The sequence below is a fragment of the Microplitis mediator genome, chromosome 5, assembly GCF_029852145.1.
Source record: "Microplitis mediator isolate UGA2020A chromosome 5, iyMicMedi2.1, whole genome shotgun sequence".
In the NCBI taxonomy this organism is placed as follows: Eukaryota; Metazoa; Arthropoda; class Insecta; order Hymenoptera; family Braconidae; genus Microplitis; species Microplitis mediator.
Window position 1 is genome coordinate 26,273,486 of NC_079973.1, and position 19,762 is coordinate 26,293,247.

The 19,762-nt window shown below is 31.1% G+C and overlaps 6 protein-coding genes across 11 annotated transcripts; 3 read left to right on the forward strand and 3 right to left on the reverse strand.

The window, feature by feature from the left end:
* The first annotated feature begins 19 nt into the window (after positions 1-19).
* On the forward strand, positions 20-1,963 carry LOC130667579 (glia maturation factor beta). The gene is made up of 3 exons (XM_057469241.1): positions 20-161; positions 265-408; positions 1,099-1,963. Exons 1-3 carry the CDS (start codon positions 159-161, stop codon positions 1,369-1,371), a joined length of 420 nt encoding a protein of 139 aa, XP_057325224.1. The 5' UTR covers positions 20-158; the 3' UTR covers positions 1,372-1,963.
* On the reverse strand, positions 1,872-3,582 carry LOC130667578 (protein cornichon). Its single transcript, XM_057469240.1, has 4 exons — positions 3,426-3,582; positions 3,191-3,259; positions 2,858-3,114; positions 1,872-2,322 (listed from the first exon to the last, which is right to left on the reverse strand). The coding sequence occupies exons 1-4, from the start codon at positions 3,504-3,506 to the stop codon at positions 2,298-2,300; spliced, it is 432 nt and encodes a 143-aa protein (XP_057325223.1). The 5' UTR covers positions 3,507-3,582; the 3' UTR covers positions 1,872-2,297.
* Positions 3,583-3,821: 239 nt separating this feature from the next.
* On the forward strand, positions 3,822-9,932 carry LOC130667572 (ATP-dependent RNA helicase WM6). Its single transcript, XM_057469236.1, has 8 exons — positions 3,822-3,952; positions 4,408-4,631; positions 4,821-5,041; positions 5,255-5,438; positions 5,643-5,761; positions 6,957-7,235; positions 7,366-7,621; positions 7,714-9,932. Exons 2-8 carry the CDS (start codon positions 4,430-4,432, stop codon positions 7,725-7,727), a joined length of 1,275 nt encoding a protein of 424 aa, XP_057325219.1. The 5' UTR covers positions 3,822-3,952; positions 4,408-4,429; the 3' UTR covers positions 7,728-9,932.
* Positions 5,642-9,586, reverse strand: LOC130667576 (U6 snRNA-associated Sm-like protein LSm4). Its single transcript, XM_057469239.1, has 4 exons — positions 9,382-9,586; positions 9,266-9,307; positions 9,095-9,193; positions 5,642-8,588 (listed from the first exon to the last, which is right to left on the reverse strand). The coding sequence occupies exons 1-4, from the start codon at positions 9,382-9,384 to the stop codon at positions 8,301-8,303; spliced, it is 432 nt and encodes a 143-aa protein (XP_057325222.1). The 5' UTR covers positions 9,385-9,586; the 3' UTR covers positions 5,642-8,300.
* On the forward strand, positions 9,793-19,215 carry LOC130667568 (aspartate--tRNA ligase, mitochondrial). Of its 6 annotated transcripts, XR_008989862.1 has the most exons (11): positions 9,793-9,932; positions 9,996-10,244; positions 10,316-10,684; positions 10,756-10,932; positions 11,005-11,256; positions 11,330-11,539; positions 11,607-11,816; positions 11,884-12,067; positions 12,140-12,342; positions 12,711-12,777; positions 12,966-19,215. XR_008989862.1 is itself a non-coding variant. In XM_057469230.1 (10 exons), exons 1-9 carry the CDS (start codon positions 9,846-9,848, stop codon positions 12,298-12,300), a joined length of 1,899 nt encoding a protein of 632 aa, XP_057325213.1. In that variant the 5' UTR covers positions 9,793-9,845; the 3' UTR covers positions 12,301-12,342; positions 12,711-19,215. The 6 variants fall into 6 exon arrangements, 3 of the variants coding, with proteins under 3 accessions (XP_057325213.1, XP_057325214.1, XP_057325212.1); XR_008989860.1 differs by having other exon boundaries at positions 12,140-17,722; positions 17,812-19,215; XR_008989861.1 differs by having other exon boundaries at positions 12,140-12,777.
* Positions 13,459-16,703, reverse strand: LOC130667575 (WD repeat-containing protein 82). Its single transcript, XM_057469238.1, has 2 exons — positions 15,760-16,703; positions 13,459-13,681 (listed from the first exon to the last, which is right to left on the reverse strand). The coding sequence occupies exons 1-2, from the start codon at positions 16,701-16,703 to the stop codon at positions 13,675-13,677; spliced, it is 951 nt and encodes a 316-aa protein (XP_057325221.1). The 3' UTR covers positions 13,459-13,674.
* Positions 19,216-19,762: the final 547 nt, after the last annotated feature.

A 19,762-nucleotide genomic window follows, 5' to 3' on the forward strand; every position in this document is an offset into this window, starting at 1 on the left:
TATAAAAAACACTTGTGTTCACTTCTCCCCATTGAACTAAATAATCAATTGCAATAAAATTTTGACCTTGACAATCTCTAGCTGATTCATCATCACATCACTCACTGGTACTGCCACTGGTACATCCGGACTTACTGCATCTTTATACATCTGTCAATATGGTAAACTAATATTATTAATTAATTTTTTTGTTATAAATTTTGATTATTGAGGCGTGTAAATATTTACGACTGGACTCTGATAATTGTTTGTTTTTTTAATTAGACTTCCCAGAGTACTTGTGACATTGAAGACGAGGTGAGGAAGGCGATAAAAGACTTCCGATTCCGTAAGAGTAAGAAAAATGCAGCGTTGATTATAAAAGTTAATCGTGAAAAACAAACTGTTTGCTTGGACCAACTTATTGAGGTAAATTTTTTTTATGGGAAAAGTAGTAGACATGAGAGAATTTTATTGTTTTTATTTAAAAAAGTAATGATACTTAAGTTAGTCGATGACTAATAATTTTTGAATTTTTTTAAAAGTGATAAATTATAAAAAAAATATTTTAAAAAATTACACCTGTAGTTTTTTGAATTTTTTACATGTGCATATTTTTTTTGTAATTGATTTGGTGAAAAATAATTCAAAAATTATAATTGTCTACTGGGTTGAGGATCATAAAAAGTAATTGAGTAGAAAATAATATTTTCAAAATTTTTTCCAGTCAGTGCCCTGATTACGAACTTCGATTGAAACTCAATCGGATTTCTATCAGATTCAATCGGAAACAATCAGAATTTCTCGGGAGCGTTCCCAGTATCCGATTTAAATTTTCCCATTAGAATGAATCGGAAAGTAAAAACTACTTTTTCCGATTTACAATTAACTTTCAACCAAATTCATTCGTAACTTTCCGATTAAATCTGATTGAAAATCAATCGGAAATTCCTGATTAAAATTTTCCAATCGTAGTTTTTATTTATTCATTTGAAACAAAAAAATTTCAGAGTCTGTTACTTTCAGTAGCATTTTGAAAAAGTCCATTTAAAATAATTTTCTAATTAAATTGAGTACTTAAACTTGATTAGATTAATTTATTGCAAAAAATAATTTCAGGATGTCGAAATAGATGAACTACAAGAAATAATACCGAGTCATGAACCAAGATACATAGTGTACTCATATAAAATGGAGCATTCAGATGGTAGGATAGCCTATCCAATGTGTTTTATATTTTACACACCACGAGATATTCAAATGGATCTGCAAGTTTTGTACGCAACAATGAAACTCGTTCTTCAGAAAGAAGTCGAGCTGACAAAATGTTTCGAAGTCCGAGAGCTGGAGGAGCTCACTGAGGAATGGCTCAAAGAAAATTTATCTAAATAAAGTAATAATTACATTGGTTATTTTTTATATATACAAAACAAATATTTTCCGACTGCCAAAACTTGTCGATATTTGAAAAGACTTATAACTCATCACATTACAATTTGTTATAATGAAATTTATTGATATTTCTTTTTCTAAACAGTATTTAATTGCAACAATTTAAAAGTAATGAATTTATACTTTTGATACCATGTTTTTAAATTTTATAATTAACGCTAATTAAATTGATATCTGTGTAAAAGATTTTTAAAAACTAGTCAATTCGATAGTTTAAATTATATACCAAATATTTAAGAGGTGGCGGTAATACATATTGATAAATAATTGCTTTTGTACATTTTTTAATATTAATCATTAATAATTAATCAATAATATTAATTATAAAACGATTTTTACTTATCAAATAAATAAACTACAGTAAGTTTCGCTGTTATGATTAAAAAAAAAAATATTAAAGCTTCAAATGATAAAAAAAAAATGAATAGCAGATCAATGACTAGAATTATGCTGATACTCATGTATTGATAAAGTAAAAAATCTGTACATCATTAATCATTACAATAGAAAATCTCTTGAATCGATAGACAAACGTGTGATTATTTAATTACTCCCCTAAATTTATAACATGGATGACAAAAATCATTTAAAGTCATTACAGTTAATGTACTTGACACTTAACACTAATCTGCATTGTAGCGTTAATTTGTTCGAATAATTTTAATAATTATCATTAAGGCAAAATGTTATTAGCTGCTGATGCACTGGAACAATCTCGAAGATTGGCACTATGGTTTACTAATTAACCAAAAATAAGGACTAGGCTTTGGAAGATTTATTACTTAATAGCCCTTTATATTTTTTATTTATCGTCTTAAGTTATAAATAATATAAAAATTAGCATTCGTTGGCAGTTTAAAAATCACTTAGTGAATAAGTGAACTTATCATTCTGAAAAAAAAAAAAAAAAAATATACTTTTAATAATTTTTTGACTCTGATATTTTGTGTGACAGCGAATCAAAAAGATTTCAGACATGACACACAATTTATTATTTTTTTTTTTTTCATACCCTGATAGCCAAGTTGGCCGCAACTTGACGATAATTTACTGCTGCAACTTGTCGCCAAGTTGGCCGTCCCATAAGTTGATGGCAACTTTACGTAAAACTTGTCAACAACTTTCAGCTTCTGTAACTGTTGCTTACAAATTTACTACAAGTTTCTCAAAATGTTGACGACAGATTGCGGCTTTAAATTGTCATCAAGTTGCTGGGAAATTTGTAGTCAATTTGTCAACAATTACAAAAGCTGAAAGTTGTCGACAACTCATGTACATCAACTTTTAGATCAGAAACTCTGGCTATCAGGGTAATTACCTGAATTGAAAGTTTGAATTTAAATGTCTGGTGAGATTTAAACTCGCAGTTTCAATGCAGGTGATATGAAAATAATGAAAAATAGGATAAACAAAAATGAAAGCATACCCGTATAAATAATAGAAGAAACAGAGCAAATAAAATGCAAGTTTGATCCATCCCTCTCTTTGACATCTTGCCAAAACATTGGCATTTAAAATACTCGTAGCGTCATATAGACCGGGACCTGACATTACCGGCCTCGTCAAGTATCTGTTTACATGGTACGCAATCAACGGAGCATTTATTAATATTGACAACCATTCCCCGCTTACTAAGAATAATACATTTATCAGAAGATGCAGCCCATATTCAAAAGGTACGAGCTAAAAATAAAATAATCGTTTTTTTATCTTATCTCTTGAGAAAACAAATTTATTTAAATAAAACTCGTTTACATACAGGATTGAGACTATTGCACTGCTCAATAGGATTTTTATACTCCGTCTTTAATTCATCAAATGCAATCACCTGTAAAAAAAATTTCAAATTAAATCAATATAAAGTTTTTTATTCGCGAAATTGAACTTGAAAATATTCAAAGTCATCAGTTAAAGGTTATGATTAATTAGTTTATGAAGTAAAAAAAAATTTCTAAGACAAATAATTAAAAGTATTGTTAATTTAAAATACTTACATGGAAAATAGCGAAAAATATGAGAAATGCATCAACAATCAGTGCAATAATATATGAAAAAGCAGCTAAACTAAACGCCATTGTTATGACACTGTTATTTATTTTATTTATGAATCATGCGTACAATTAACTTCCGATGTATATTTAAAATCCTCTTATTTGAATAAATTTATTAAAATATTTAACATTTATTTTGACTCTCCAGTACTTCCGGCATCGTCGCCATTAAAATCTCGCACCTGTCGCGTTTTAAAAACTCTTTCTAAAAATTAAGTAATTTAAATCAATTTTTAAATTATTTAAAATCCCCGCCGCAATTTAAATATTTATTAAAGTTGTTTAAATAATAATTAAATTGTATTTAGTGATTATTATCAGTGAAATTAATTATTTTCGAGTGTGTGTTTATAGAGGGCGCAACTGACTTCCGGTCTCAAACAAGCAACGTCGGCATTTTGGAGGGCAGCCATTACAAGCTTTGTACAACAGCATCATTTGTGATCAGCTCGTCTTCGCAACAGTAACAAGTAAGTTTTAAATCCATTTATTTACAATATTTAAATAACCAATCGATATTTAAATTACATTCCATGTGAATATCTAACTATTTTTAAAGTGTTTAAACCATTGAGTTGCTAAATTGTAATATTATTTGAATATTCAAACGCGATATAAATTCATCTGTGTTGAAAAAAGACGCCGACGATTATCAAGTATTTTAAATTAGTTAATTTTATTACTTTCATAAATTAAATATCTCTAAATTTGCAATTCAATTTTACAAGTGATCAGATCTAGAATTTTTTAAATTGATCTAGAATAAATTTCTCAATATTAGTCATTATTAGAGCAAATAATTCCCAAGTAAGCATGCTACCGAAAATGGCGGCGTAGTCCTTTGTCTAAGAACGTGTAGAGCAAGCTTGGGTTATAACTCTGAAGTTATTTATTTTAACCACGTTTTTTTTTTTTATTAATTTAGATAATAAAACCCATTCGAAATCATGGCTGATAACGATGACCTTTTGGATTACGAAGATGAGGAACAGACCGAGGCGGTAGTCGATGGGAGTGGAGACGCGCCGGCTAAAAAAGAAGTAAAGGGAACATACGTTTCAATCCACAGCAGCGGTTTCAGAGATTTTCTGCTGAAACCAGAAATTCTCCGGGCCATTGTTGACTGCGGTTTCGAGCATCCATCAGAAGGTAATATATATTTTTATAACTAATATCAGAATTATTGATTTTTTTTAAATGAATGATGAATTTTTTAGATAGGGACATATGATATATTATGATTATTTATCTATCCTGAACATTTAAAATTTATTATTTAAATACTTAGAGCCCTATGAGGAATAAAAAATTAATGATGATTTTTTTTTACACTTATAGTTCAACACGAATGCATTCCACAAGCTGTACTTGGTATGGATATTCTGTGCCAAGCAAAATCCGGTATGGGAAAAACAGCTGTGTTTGTGTTGGCAACTCTACAACAGCTTGAGCTAACAGAAAATCAAGTGTACGTGTTGGTAATGTGCCATACACGTGAATTAGCATTCCAAATCAGTAAAGAGTATGAGCGATTCAGCAAATACATGCCTCAAGTCAAGGTGAGATATTAATATTCATTTACATTTAAACTTTTTTATCACTCTTTATGAAGGATTAAAAATCTCCAGATGATGTAACACTATTCTTAGCCTAAAGATGATGACATCTGTTTTTACCACTACCCACTACTGATGGAGATTTATACAAATTAATTTTTAAATTTATATTTATTTAATGATTTATCTAATTGTTTTATTATTTTTATTTTTAAGGTTGGTGTCTTTTTTGGTGGACTTCCAATTCAAAAAGATGAAGAAGTTTTAAAAAATACCTGCCCACATATTGTGGTAGGAACACCAGGACGTATTCTTGCACTTGTGCGCACTAAAAAACTTAATCTCAAACACTTGAAACATTTTATTCTCGACGAATGTGATAAGATGCTCGAATTATTGGGTAAGCATCATTTATTTTTAATATTTTAATTTATTTAGAAAGAAAATATAAAATTAAGAATGATGTCCTCTTTCGTCACGAGCCTCAAATGATGACAAACATTTTCTACCACCCACAACTGACTTAATATTTTATTAATTACCAAGTAATTTATTTAATTGCCAATAGACGGTTTTTTTAATGAGAACAAATTTTTGATTGCAGATATGAGACGAGATGTACAAGAAATCTTCCGTAGCACTCCTCACGGCAAGCAAGTTATGATGTTCAGCGCAACACTGTCTAAGGACATTAGACCAGTCTGCAAAAAATTCATGCAAGATGTAATTAGCCAAACTTCTTCTTCACTGCGATCCTCGATCGATTCTACCTCGTTGGCCCCATGCTTACACCCAGGAGACCGCTCAGGCCTCGCGAAATATAACTTTCGAGGATTAATACCCGCGGGTTAGGCTAGCTAGTGACACCAACCGTTGTTTAAATCTATCCAAATACTTTACATGTCTGAACTATCCTGAAAACTTGTCCGCAATCCTTTGGAACTGGACATCAACATCCGTCCACCAAAAATTCATACGCTGAACCAGATCATATTTAAATCCTTGATAACTTCCTAATTTTATCCTCACCTCAATAATCCTCTCAAAAAATTTACTCGCGTTTCACACCCGTTAAATAATTAATATTTTTGAATAATGGCGGGAGGGAGGGAGGGTATTTTAAATACTTTGGTTTAATAAGAAGACTTCAAGACATCCTGAAGAAAGAAGATTACAAGAAAGAAGATTCAAGAGGACTTACGGGGTGCGCTTATGGGGAATTAGTTAGGGAAAAAAAATTAGACCGTATCTTCATAATAATAAGAAACAAATCTTTTAATCGCGTCCGTTAAACAAATAATTGATAATAATAATTATATGGGGCCGTTAATAATTTGTGCATCGAGCTAATGAGTAAAGTTATGACAACAATATATATATATCAGTGGATTCAAACTTGAATGCCTGCTGAAAAGCACCCTATTGTTTTGTCTACTGTTACCCGTAAGCATGATACTTCGCGTTTCAATCAAGATGATAGTCGCGGTGAATCAAAAGATCGATCTATCTAGAGGAGAGTGTAACCATCAATCGGGCACAGAGGATGGTGTGGCTGAGCATTCCTGGGTGACACAAACACCATCGTTAACTCTGTCAAGGGATCCACTGCCAAGTTGGCTGGCATCTTCCTTGACAGTGGACAGTCACCGGAGCGTATGTAACCAGAGTGACTATCTGATCAACGATTAAGCATCCAAACATTTATATTCAACACAACTTTCTATTTAGAATCTATGTATTGAAAATTTAAATCAGTAACAACTAGTCGATTCATTTGAAATTTTTTTAAATTCAAAATTATTTTTTACTTTTATATTAATTTTCGCTCAATATTCAGAGTCAATTCTCCATGGAAATGAAATCCTAAATAATTTAATTGGTGGTTTACATGATTACTAATTTATTTATATTCTTACAGCCTATGGAAGTTTACGTTGACGACGAAGCCAAACTTACGCTTCACGGTCTCCAGCAGCACTACGTCAAGCTCAAGGAAAACGAAAAAAATAAAAAATTGTTTGAACTTCTTGATGTATTAGAGTTTAATCAAGTTGTTATTTTCGTTAAATCTGTACAAAGGTGTATGGCACTGGCCCAATTATTAACTGAACAAAATTTCCCAGCAATCGGCATTCACAGAGGAATGACCCAGGAAGAACGTTTGTCGAGGTATCAACAGTTCAAGGATTTCCAAAAGGTAAATAATCTAGACGACTATCAGAACTTGAGAATATTCAATTATCACGATCACCCCATGATTGTTTTACTCTCGAATTCTCTGCTGATAAATCACCATTAATATTAATGTATTCAATTTATTTTTTTAGCGTATTTTGGTGGCAACTAATTTGTTCGGACGTGGTATGGATATCGAACGAGTAAATATCGTATTCAATTACGACATGCCCGAAGATTCAGACACGTACTTGCATCGTGTAGCACGAGCTGGTCGTTTTGGTACCAAAGGTCTCGCGATAACATTAGTCAGTGATGAGAGCGACGCTAAAATATTAAATGATGTCCAGGAGAGGTTTGACGTAAACATCACGGAATTACCAGATGAAATCGATTTAGCGTCTTACAGTAAGTTCATTTACACAATTAACCCACCAGATTATCATCGACATATTTTATTTAATACAGCGATCTAATAATATTTTTATCTCGTGTTACAGTTGAAGGCCGATAGACAATTTGATGCAACTGTCAAATTGACATCATGCGCACCAGTAGCCAGGATGGCACAAAGTCGATTGATTTGACGCACACGAATTTACGTACGTAAATTTATCGACAACTCAAGGGAGCAGAAATCATCCCTTATCTTTTAAGTCTTTTTTTATAATGTGAATAGTGGAGAAAACTAAGATCATCGTAACCATTAATAGCACGAAAAATAAATTATTATCATTAGTAAATAATTGTATTCTTAATTAAGGATTATTTTGAGACCGTTTATGATCTCTATTATTATTATTGTAACAACATTTGTGAATGATAGATAAAATCGATCAATTAACAAAAATATTATTGATAAATCACTAAAAAATGTTCGTATAGTTTTAGTGTGTATTGAGATATTTGTCGTATGATTTAATTTATAAGTACAAAAAATGGAAAAAAGATGAATAACTTTTTTTTAAACGTGACTACCAATAAAGATTAATTATATTAAACCAATTAATTTCTCTTCATTTCATAATACACAGTATTTTTATTTATTTAATTAAATAATACAGTAATAAGTAATAGTAATTAAGATTTATTTATTTCTATTTTTATTAAGAGGCTTGTTGCCCTGATTGCCGCCGCCACGACCCAAAGGTGCCGGTCCCCTGTTGCCGCGGTTACCAAAAGTGCCGCCACCGCGACCTCCTCCCCGGCCTCCGCGTTGACTTTGGCCACCTCTGCCTTTCATTTCACCTCTTCCTCGTGATTTCATTTGAACGTCTTCTTTCACCATGTCTATTACTTCGTCCGGAATACGTAAATATTTTATGGTACTACCTCTGATGTAGCATTCTGGCATCTTCCAGAATTTGTCACCATCCTAGAACACACCATGTACATTTATTTAATGATATCAGCATCGAAACTTCTCAAAGTTTCAGTGTCTCGAGATCTATCGTGAATCCACAGCCGGTCAAAACAAGTGAATTTCAGTCCGATGCCGCTAATTAAAATTTACGTGAATGAAAGTTCTGGGGCATTTTCAGAAACACACTCTGGAAGAGAAATATTCAACTCCTGCGTTCAGAAATATCCTCTGGTCGAACCAGAGATGCGATTTAACATTACAAAGGTATTAATTACACCTGGATGGGTAATTTTTTATCTCCAGAGTGTATTTCTGAACACGCCCCAGGGGCCGACTTTGTATGAAACTTTCAATGAAGTTCCAATGCAGGTAATCATGAAAAATATTGTAACTCAGGATAGATCACGATTTCAGACTGCGGGTGATGTCTACCGACTTCACTCTAGTTTGAAATCGGTTTGTTTCATGAGTGGTGTCATAGTATACTATTTAAATTAATAAGGAAAATAAATTCTTACCCTAGATGTGCAAATCACTTCTCTGAGATTAATATTCATCCAATTATCGCAACTAACTAAATGCCCATTGTATGTTTCTCCATTTTTTAATTCTACCAGCTAAATAATTAAATTTTATAAAATCAGTACCAAAAATAATTCAAAATTTTTAATTATTAATTAAATAATTACCATTGGGTGATTTTGCGCTGTCCTGAGTAATGAAAGCGGCAACTAAAATTAATTAAAATATTTGTATTTAAATTAATTTTTCAAACAAAAATATTTTTAAAAAATAAATTACTCACCATGTTTTTTTTTAAATTCAAAACTTGGTTTGAAAATTGCTTCCAATTTAATTCGAATGTTTAAATCAATTGTCAGCTTTTATTTACAATAAACAATTTCATTAATTTTTGTTTAAAAATTACTGTGCTTGTAATCGTAAACTCTACGATGCAACTAAAACATAACCTAGTCCTGGTACTTCCTGGTGCTTGACAATACAAAAACCTAAAGGTTCATTTTCATTAAAAAAATTTATAGTCAAATCCGCAAAAGAATCATCTTTTCTTCCACTACTTGGTTACGATGAAGTGCAAGAGTTTGCACTGCCGCGCATGCGCAGTAACTACTTAACTATTCAAAAATAGTGGGAGAAAAAATAATTCTTTTGCGGGCTGAACTGTACAGAATTTTTTACAATAAAAATAACTTGAAATCTCCACATGTTATAAAAAATACTTTTTATAAATAAATAATTCCAACAAATATGTTAATGAGACGGGGACTCAATTATTTGCATCGATGTACAGGATCCATTTTAAATGATTCCCTGTTGGGAGTAAAAAACTCACAGGTAATTAAAAATTTCCAAGAAAATTTATTTATAATTTTGTTTGCTAAAATTTAAAAATTTAAGAATAAAGTTGGTGGAGGAAAAAAACTATCAGCACATTACAGTCAAGATCATCCGCAAGTTAAAAATCCGAGGAAAGAATTATTGCCAGTTAATAAGTATCTGCAGAGAACGCACACTTGTGGAGAACTTGGAGTTGAAGATGTTGGAGAGACAGTAAATTTGTGCGGATGGATGGAGTATCAGCGAATGGGAAAATTTATTACCTTAAGAGATTCCTATGGAACTATCCAGTTGTTGATTCCTGATGATGTAAGGATCCTGTTTATGAAAATACGTATTTTAATTTAAACTTATGATGCAATAATGATTATTCATTGCAGAAACAATCTTTGATTAAAGCTGTACAGCAATCAAACTTCGAAAGTGTTATTTCAGTAACAGGAAAAGTAACACCAAGGCCAGCAGGACAAGAAAATAAAAAAATGAAGACTGGTAGCATAGAAATTATTGTCGAGTCTCTTGATATTTTAAATAACGCGGTGCCACAGCTTCCTTTTTACATTAGAAAGCACAATGTACCGAAGGAAATGCTGCAGATGCAGTACAGATACTTGTCACTGAGATTTCCCTCGATGCAAAGAAATCTACGACTGAGATCTCAGTTTATCCATAAATTGCGCGGATACCTGATAGATCACTGCGGGTTTGTGGATGTAGAAACTCCTACTCTCTTCAGACGGACCCCTGGTGTAAGCATTCATGAGTAGTTTCTTTAAATTAGCGCTTGATTAATTGTTTTTGAAGTAACAATTATTTTTAGGGAGCTCAAGAGTTTGTGGTGCCGACTAGAGAGCCAGGAAAATTTTATTCACTCGTCCAGAGTCCTCAGCAATTCAAGCAGTTGCTGATGGTCGGAGGGATTGATAGGTATTTTCAAATCGCTAGATGTTATAGGGATGAAGGCGCTAGACCTGATCGTCAGCCAGAGTTCACTCAAGTAAATCTCTTGGTCATATTTTATTTATTTCTGGTAATTTACTATCTGGTAATTAGTAAAATTAACTTCCAGCTGGATATAGAAATGTCATTTGTTGATCGGCAAGGTATTATTAGTTTAGTCGAAGATCTTTTATGTCATTGTTGGCCCAAAGACTTTGCTGAGTTGATTCCTCCTTTTAGACACTTCACTTACGAACAAGTGATGGAACTTTTTGGAACAGACCAACCGGATCTCCGGCTTCCTTATCGTATATTTAATGTACCTAAATCCGAAGATGATGAGGATAATGAAATTTACGCACTACCCATAGCAGCGGGAGCGGTAAATTTACTTTTTAAAATGTGGGTACGCTAAAGTAGTCAGCAATTAACTTATAATTTATTTTAATTATCAGGAACATTTAACAGCTGCAGTGAAAGCCCAACTGAGTGATATCAGAGATAAAAATTTTAAAGACGTTAAATTAATGCAAATTAAAATCCAAGATGATTCATGGCGGGAGAAGGTTGAAAAGTTCGGCATAAATATTTATGGTATGACTCAACAACTGAGTGTCAATAAAACTGACGCTTTATTTTTAGCCTCTGGTAGTAAAAATAATGCTGTAAGTATTTAATTATATAAACAAATAAATAATAAGTCACGTGTAAGTAATTTATATAAATATTTAGAGAAAACTTCTCGGTAAAATAAATGTTGAGTTTGCAAATGTTATCGAATCAAAAGGACTTACAATAAGAACTCAGGATTATAAATTCCTGTGGATTGTTGACTTTCCTTTGTTTGAAAAAGGAGAGGACGGAAGTATCGCTTCGACTCATCATCCGTTCACTGCACCTCATCCTGATGACGTCAAATATTTGGAGACTGATCCATTGAAGGTTGGTATAAATAATGACAATAATAATAAACAAAATAATAATAATAATAATTATTATTATTATGTAGGTACGAGGACTGCATTACGATCTAGTGTTGAATGGATCCGAAATAGCTGGTGGTTCCATTAGAATCCACAATTCGGAGCTACAGGAACAAGTACTCAAGATGTTGAATATCGGTACTTCAGAAATGAAACACTTGTTGGAAGCATTAGCTAGCGGAGCTCCTCCACACGGAGGGATTGCCTTTGGTATTTTGAATAAATATTTATAATTATAATTGTAATTGACATTTCTGAATGGTAATTAATTATCACTAATAGGAATGGACCGTTTGATATCAATTCTATGCAAGTCACCGAGCATCAGAAACGTAATTGCCTTCCCCAAGACCATGGAAGGCCGGGACCTGATGTCTGGAGCACCTGCTGATATATCAGAAGATGAAAAAATATTGTATCACTTATCGACACCAAAAAATTAAGATTAAAGATATTGTTGACTAGTAATTAAGGTGTAAAAAACGGTTTGTATTTTATTTAATCAATTAGCTTGCTGGTTTAATTACAAAAAAAGTTATAATTACAGTATTGTTATAATTTACCAAGATTTTTAAATCATCGTCATGATCATTTATTATAATTATTTTTTCACAATTTATAAATCATTTAATGATATAATTTTTTTACAATAAATTACGTCAATAAAACTATCAATCCCTAATTATTAATTTTTTTTTTTTTTTTTTTAATTTTGAGAACGTCTGGAGCAAACGTAACTCATGCCTAGTGTCCTTAAATTATTACAATTATTATTATTAATTAATTTATTTATTTATCATGAAAACGTGCGATAAAAAAAGATGGATAAATAAAATATTTTATTTGATTTCAGCAAATATGGATGAATTTAGTTTAATTAATTAATTAAAAGCCGATAAAACGGAACTTATCGACTTATGGTGAGACTCATTTACATTTTATTTTATTTATCAATTTTTTTTAATATCTTAATGAACTTTAATTGAAGCGTGGGTGCTTATAAATGTTACTCTTATCATCTATTTATATTTTAATATAAAAATTCCATCGTCTGAAAGTATAAAAAAAAGGAAATGTTTTTTTAATTATTAATATTTTTTTTTGACAGTGACAATAAAAAAGGACAAGTACGTAAATAAAATACATTAATGTCTCTAAATCTATATTTATATATACATATATATTTTTATATATATATAAATATTGTATGTGTGTTTCAAATGCTACGACACAGCTTATCTAGATGGATAAATTAATAATGAACAATGGAAGATTAATTTTATTATTACATAGATTATAATAGTTGTCAGTGTCCGACTTTATAATTAATGTTTATTATCAATTACCATAATAATAAATTAATAATATTACAAAAAAAAAAGTTCATTCACATTTGAAAATACCGTTCACTATTACAACCACATTTAAGCATTTTTGATTCTACAAAGTTTATAATTTCTCGTTGTGCGGACGGAGAAGGGGCGCGTGTATCACTAAATACATATCGAACCGCGCTTAATTAATTCTTTTGACACTTAACATTTTTTTTTCCTTTAAGGTAAAAGACCTAGTACACGATCACTTCATGTATTTGTGTATCTATATGTACTGAATTGTACTAAATATAAATATACAAGTACATGAAGTGATCGGGTACTGGGTCTCTTACTTTAATTGTTTTTTTTTTTTTGTCTAAAGTAAGAGACCCAGTACCCGATCCCTTCATGTATGTATATCTATATGTACTGAATTTTACTAAATATAGATATACAAGTTCATGAAGTAATCAGGTACTAGTTCCCTGATCAGGTACCGGGTCACACCCTAGAAGAAAAATAAAAAAAAGATTAAGGTAAGAACTCAGTATCTGATCGGAGAACTAGTACTCAATTAGGGAACTAGTACCTGCTCATTCATATATTTATATATTTATATTTACTAAGTTTAACTGAATATAAATATACAAATATATGAAACTATCAGGTACTAGTTCCCTAATCGAGTACTAGGTCTCTTACCTTATATAAATAATTTTATAACTCAAAATTTTCACATGCTACTCTTGCGCTATCGACTTATTTACGTTTATTTCCACTCTTTTGAGTGGATCCAATAAAAGTAGTTGATTGATAATTAGTAATTATTATTAATATTAATATTATTATTATAATTATTGATATACTATAAAATGTATGCGCTGTTGGTTATTAAATCTAAAGATAATTTTGTATCGTGATAATCAGCCGGAAATCACAGAATAACTGAATTGACGTAATGATGATCCAATCAGTTGTTTATTTTAAATTTAAATCTTTAAAAATTTTTTTTTTTGTTAATGCTATTATCTTTCACAGCGTCAATTTTTATTTAATATAATTAATATATATATTTACATGTTGTACGGCAGTTAAATTCAATGAAATTACAGACAAATATTATATATATATATATATATTTATACCTAAATCATTTAAAATTTATAATTTCGTCAATATGATAATTTTGTTACACATATAATATATATATTTTATAGACTCCCGACACTTGGATTTAGTTGCGCAAACTATCTATTAATCGAAGACAAACAGTTTGATTAATATCAATTGCGATTACATTATTATTATATTCATAATTAATATTATCATTACTATTAATATTAATTATTTTTTTTTGTTTATTATATTTTATAAAAAATACTATATTACATCGAGTTGTACATCTATACTCGTATCGTTAAATCACAAACGCTTGCGCCTTTCTCACACATGCATCCTTACAATTACATCCACATTTAATGTTATGCAATATAAAGATAGTTATATATATATACTTATATTTATCCGCGTAGATTTAATGCAGAATAAATGAGTTGTTGAGAGGAAACGTTAAGACGATAGAGAATGAGAAAGGGAACGTTTGTTATACATATTTATCGTAATTATATATGAATAATAAAAGGAGTGCCGTATTTACATAAACAAAAGGGTCACAGGGTTTTTTTTTTTTTCTTTTCAAATTTTTTTTGCGCGCGTTCAGCCAAGCGACTCATCAATTATCTCATTTTATTTATTGCCCGTATCCAGACAATTAAATAGCTTTTGCACGGAAATGGAAGTTCTGTTAACGAAAAATATTATTCCGGCGGTTATTTATCTAAGCAAATAAAGTGACAAATCGGTTGGTTGATTTCGAACGACAATTATCTAAATTAACATTTTAAATTGTTGATATACAATTATTTTTTTTTTAAATCTTTTTTGTAGCCGTAATGACAAGCACAGGTACACAGGAACATAACTATGTACACGGATACAAAACGTGAATACTAACGGTATTTATATTTGTTAAAGTTCAGTAATAATGTGACCGAAGATAACTAACATATACGCATTATTATTTAAATAGTATTAGTGTTGGTGAGTGTCGATGTCAATGACGGAGATAACAAATGTCTCTAAATTAAAAAAAAAATATATATATATATAAATATAAATTTATATAATATTGTAATGCAATAAAATGTTATAAATATAGGCGGCGCATTGTCGATCACGTTTCGGCGCGTGTGCTCTTAATTACACGCAATGTTTCTTACACTATTTAATATAAAAAAAAAGAAATAATAAATGAAATTATATTACTCTTGAACCTCGGTATCCTCGTGCGTTAATCAGATGACGATAAAATAATAACATATTTGTAAAAAAATTAATCTTGTAGTTGTTATATAAACAGTAATTGTCAATAAATTTAAATCCTTAATTATTCACAACAATTATTCGCACTTGATGTACCGATGAGATCGTGTTGTACTCATGTATTTATAAAATAAAAAATAATAACAGTTATTATTTAAAAAAAAAAAAAAAAAAAAAAAAAAAAAAAAAATTGTAAACTCTTACGCAGTGTCTTCGACAGTTGGCAACCAGAATGCCATGTTGGTGCATGCGGACGCGAGCATCATGTACTTTGGATTAAACTGAATGCACTGAACGGGGGCTGGGTGGTCACCATTCAGTACGCAGACCTTGTAACCAGTGTCGGCATTCCACACGTGGACCCGACCGTCTGTTGATCCGCTGAAGACAAACTGGGAGTCAGGACTGAAGCTCGCCTCGATGGCGATTCCTTTGTTGTTGAGGTAACCCGCGAATGTCTGCAGAGGCGTACCGTGAAATGCGTCGATCAGACGGATGATGCTGCCGTTTGTTGAAATCAAAATAGTTTTGCCGTCCCGGCTGAACTTCAAGCCTGTCCAGTCGCACTCTTTTTCCTGGGTCAGTTTGAAGGTGACGAAAGGTCCCTTGTCAAAACTACGAAGATCGTAGAGTTTTATACACTCGGAGTTAACACCCGCGGCAAAGATGAGGCCCTCGGGATCATAGGCAGCTACTGGTCGGCCGGAGACATTCATCACTCCATGACAGTTGGGCGACCTCAGGTCCCAAAGTCTCAGTGTCTTGTCGAGCGAACCCGAGAGAAAGGTGTCCTCGACGGGGCTTATGCACAGTGACACGACTTTCTTGGTGTGACCGGGAAAATATCTTATGTATTTATTGTCGTGTAGACTGAGGTAGCGGATTGTGTCATCGACCTTGGTGCTACTGTGTATCGCAGTGTTCTTGGCGTGAGTAAAGTGTATAAGATCGACTCCATATTTTTTCGAATTAACTGTGCGCATTTGCGTACCTTTTTCGCAGTCGTAAATCACTATTTGATCGTCTTCGGAGCATGATATCAATGTGTCACCACTCTGGGAAAAATCGATGCTGTTTATGCGGTCCGAATTCTCACGAAATATCTTGGCAACTTTGAAGCTCCTCACCACGTGGTCGACGAGCTTCATGGCTAGCTCTTGTTGTTGTTGTTGTTTTTGTTACGATTATTATTATTAGGACCGATGATCAAACAAATAAAAGATGTCCCTTGAGTCGAAAACAACTACTATTATTATTATACTGAAACTATACTTATGATTATTGTATTGTCTTGATGTCGTTGTCGCAGCAGCCACCGACGCCGCGATTATTGTCCTTCCTCGTTAGTTTCCTCACCCTCTCTTTCTCTCGTTCCTTCCTTCCTCGTTTCTAAAATATATGTATTTATATATATGTGTACATGTATAGGTATGTATATATTTAATATATGTCTGTATATATATGATGATGTCTCCCTCTTCTGTCCAATTTTATTCTCCAAAGATTTAATTGTCGTTGACGATTGAATTTTATACGATGACGCTTAGATGATTGTATTGAGCATCCGTAATAAATAAGTGTGGCGTCGGCACAGCCTGACGTCTTAAATTAATAACAATTTATATTTATTTAAATTTAAAAAAAACTTGATATTGTGAGCGGTTGTTGTGTGAAAAGGGTTGACGAAGAATAAAAAAAAAAAGTCCCGGGCAAATGATGATCGCACACTGTCGTTGTTACAAAAGAACGCCGGTAATCTTATGATCTATTACCGCCAATTTGAAACAAAACCACTGGGCCCACCAGCTGGCAAATTGTCACGACAAATGTCGAATAAAATCCCGACAATTTGTTATTTTTCACGTCAAATAGATGCTCTCTTACCGCAAAACGAGTCTCTTCTGATGTAAAAATCCATCGACAAAACCCATGCACGATGGTAGTCACTAATCCTTGCACGACAATAGTGCCAACTGTTACTTTACTCTCTGTTGGAGATTTTATTATCATTATTATTTTGCTTATACGTCTACTTCCACGTCGACGCCCGCCATTATTTGTGTCCCCGGACACGAGGTCCATCATCTACGGCGACGTCAGCGGGAAATATTTGTTTGACATAACAAAATAAATATATAAGACACTGAAAATAAGACACAGGGCAGAGGTACCGTTTTTGGTCAGTTTTTGACACGGAAAATTTAAATAAAATAAATTTTTAAACACGCAATTAATGATACTTGACATTTTTAATAGGAGAGGAGGAGTTTCATAATCCATCCCGATCGTATTTGTAATTTTTGTACAAGCCCAGTATTTTTGGAGCAATCAGATTTTGGTCTTTCATGTTTATTCCAAGCCACTTAGTAATGAGTGAGTGTAGCAGACATCAGACAAATTTAAAATTATAAATGAATAGAGTAAATAATTAAAAAACTAAAATTATAAAAAAATGCACTTATTAATCTCAAAATTTTTTAAATGCGCATTTTTTAAAAATTTTATTTGAATAATTATTCACTCTCCCTGATTAAACAACTGAATTCGATCGAATTGAACAGAATTAAATTTTTAATTCAGATAAATTCTGTTAATTCGGTACGTAACTTAAAAATGAGTTCTGTCTAATTCGGCAGGAAAACCAGAATTTATCCAAATTAAAACGAATTTAAATAATTTTATTCGGTTTAATTCTGATTAATTCGAAAATAATTCTCCAATTTATGGTTCTGAATCCGAATTAAAACGAATTTGAAATTTTTAAATCGGTTTTATTCTGTTTAATTCAAATTCAAATTTTCAATTCAGTTCAATTCTGTTTTGCAGAATTCAACAGAATATTACAGAATTAAAATTTTTAATTCGGTCAAATTCAGTTGTTCAATCAGGGCTGCTTGAACAACTGAATAAAAATGAAACAATTATTTTATAGGTAGAAAAATAAATTAAAAAATTGCGCAACTTTAATTTATTATCCAAATTTTTATTTCTTCACATTTTACAGTTCGTTGTCGGCGGATACATGTATATTTTAATGTAATGTATTAAAAAATTTGTTGTTAAAATTACATTTATTGTTTTGTTTAAATAAAACAGTTGTACCTTTTAATCAAGCGCTATCAAATATAATTGAGCATCGAATTAAACTTGTTTTTTCATCAATTCCATCTAGTTGTAAGTATCTCGTATCACAAAAAGCTCAAGAAAATGATCAATGATCATACATTTTTAACACTAGCAGTCAGCAGATTTATATATTTTTTTTTTTTGCTCATTGCATTTTTATTGTGCTGCAGATAGAGTGAGGCGTGAAAATCCAAGCTGATTATTATTTCATTGTAAAAAAATACACCTTTCAGCTAATTGACATAAATAATGCAATAAAACTGCACTTTACTCACATACTACTTTTGTTATTAAATCAATAAATTTTAAATTGCATTATCTTATGTACAAATTTGATACAGCTCTCTACTAAATAATAAATAAATAAATAATTTAATAGTTTGAGTATACAGTCCATCGATTTGGATTTTCCACTCGCAAAATCACTTTCGTACTTAGCAAAAATTTTAAATCGTTTCATTCTATAACTTAACAATTAGTTTAACTTCTTACGTTTCCTCAATTTTATTTAATTAAATTCTATATTTTTTTTTTTTTTAATAAATATTCAATCGATTTTTATTTTTCATACTCAATAACAACAATAACGATTAATACTTAGAATAAAAAAAAATATTCGCATTTTTAAAATCACGATAAATATACATACATTTATATATTTATTATTATTACTGACTTGCATAGGTTTTTTTTTAAGTTACGACGCGGTTTTGAATAAATTACACCGAATCGAAACGTAATATTAATAATAAGTAATAATAATAAAAATATCAACTCTTTCAATCACTTAATAGTACAGAGTATAGTAATAATAGTAATAATAATAATAGTAATAGTAATTATAAATTATCGTAGATTATCACACGCGCAATTTATAATAATAATAATATTTTTCACGCCGAAAAAATATGTACGTTATTTTATAACAAATAAATAATATATAATTGTGTTGAAATTACTGAGGTATATTGTATATATTTAAATTATTTATAGGACGGCGTGAATTATATTTATATATAAATATATTTGACTTGTTATTTAATCTCTCGTCTTATCTGTATATTTTATTTTTTATTGTAAA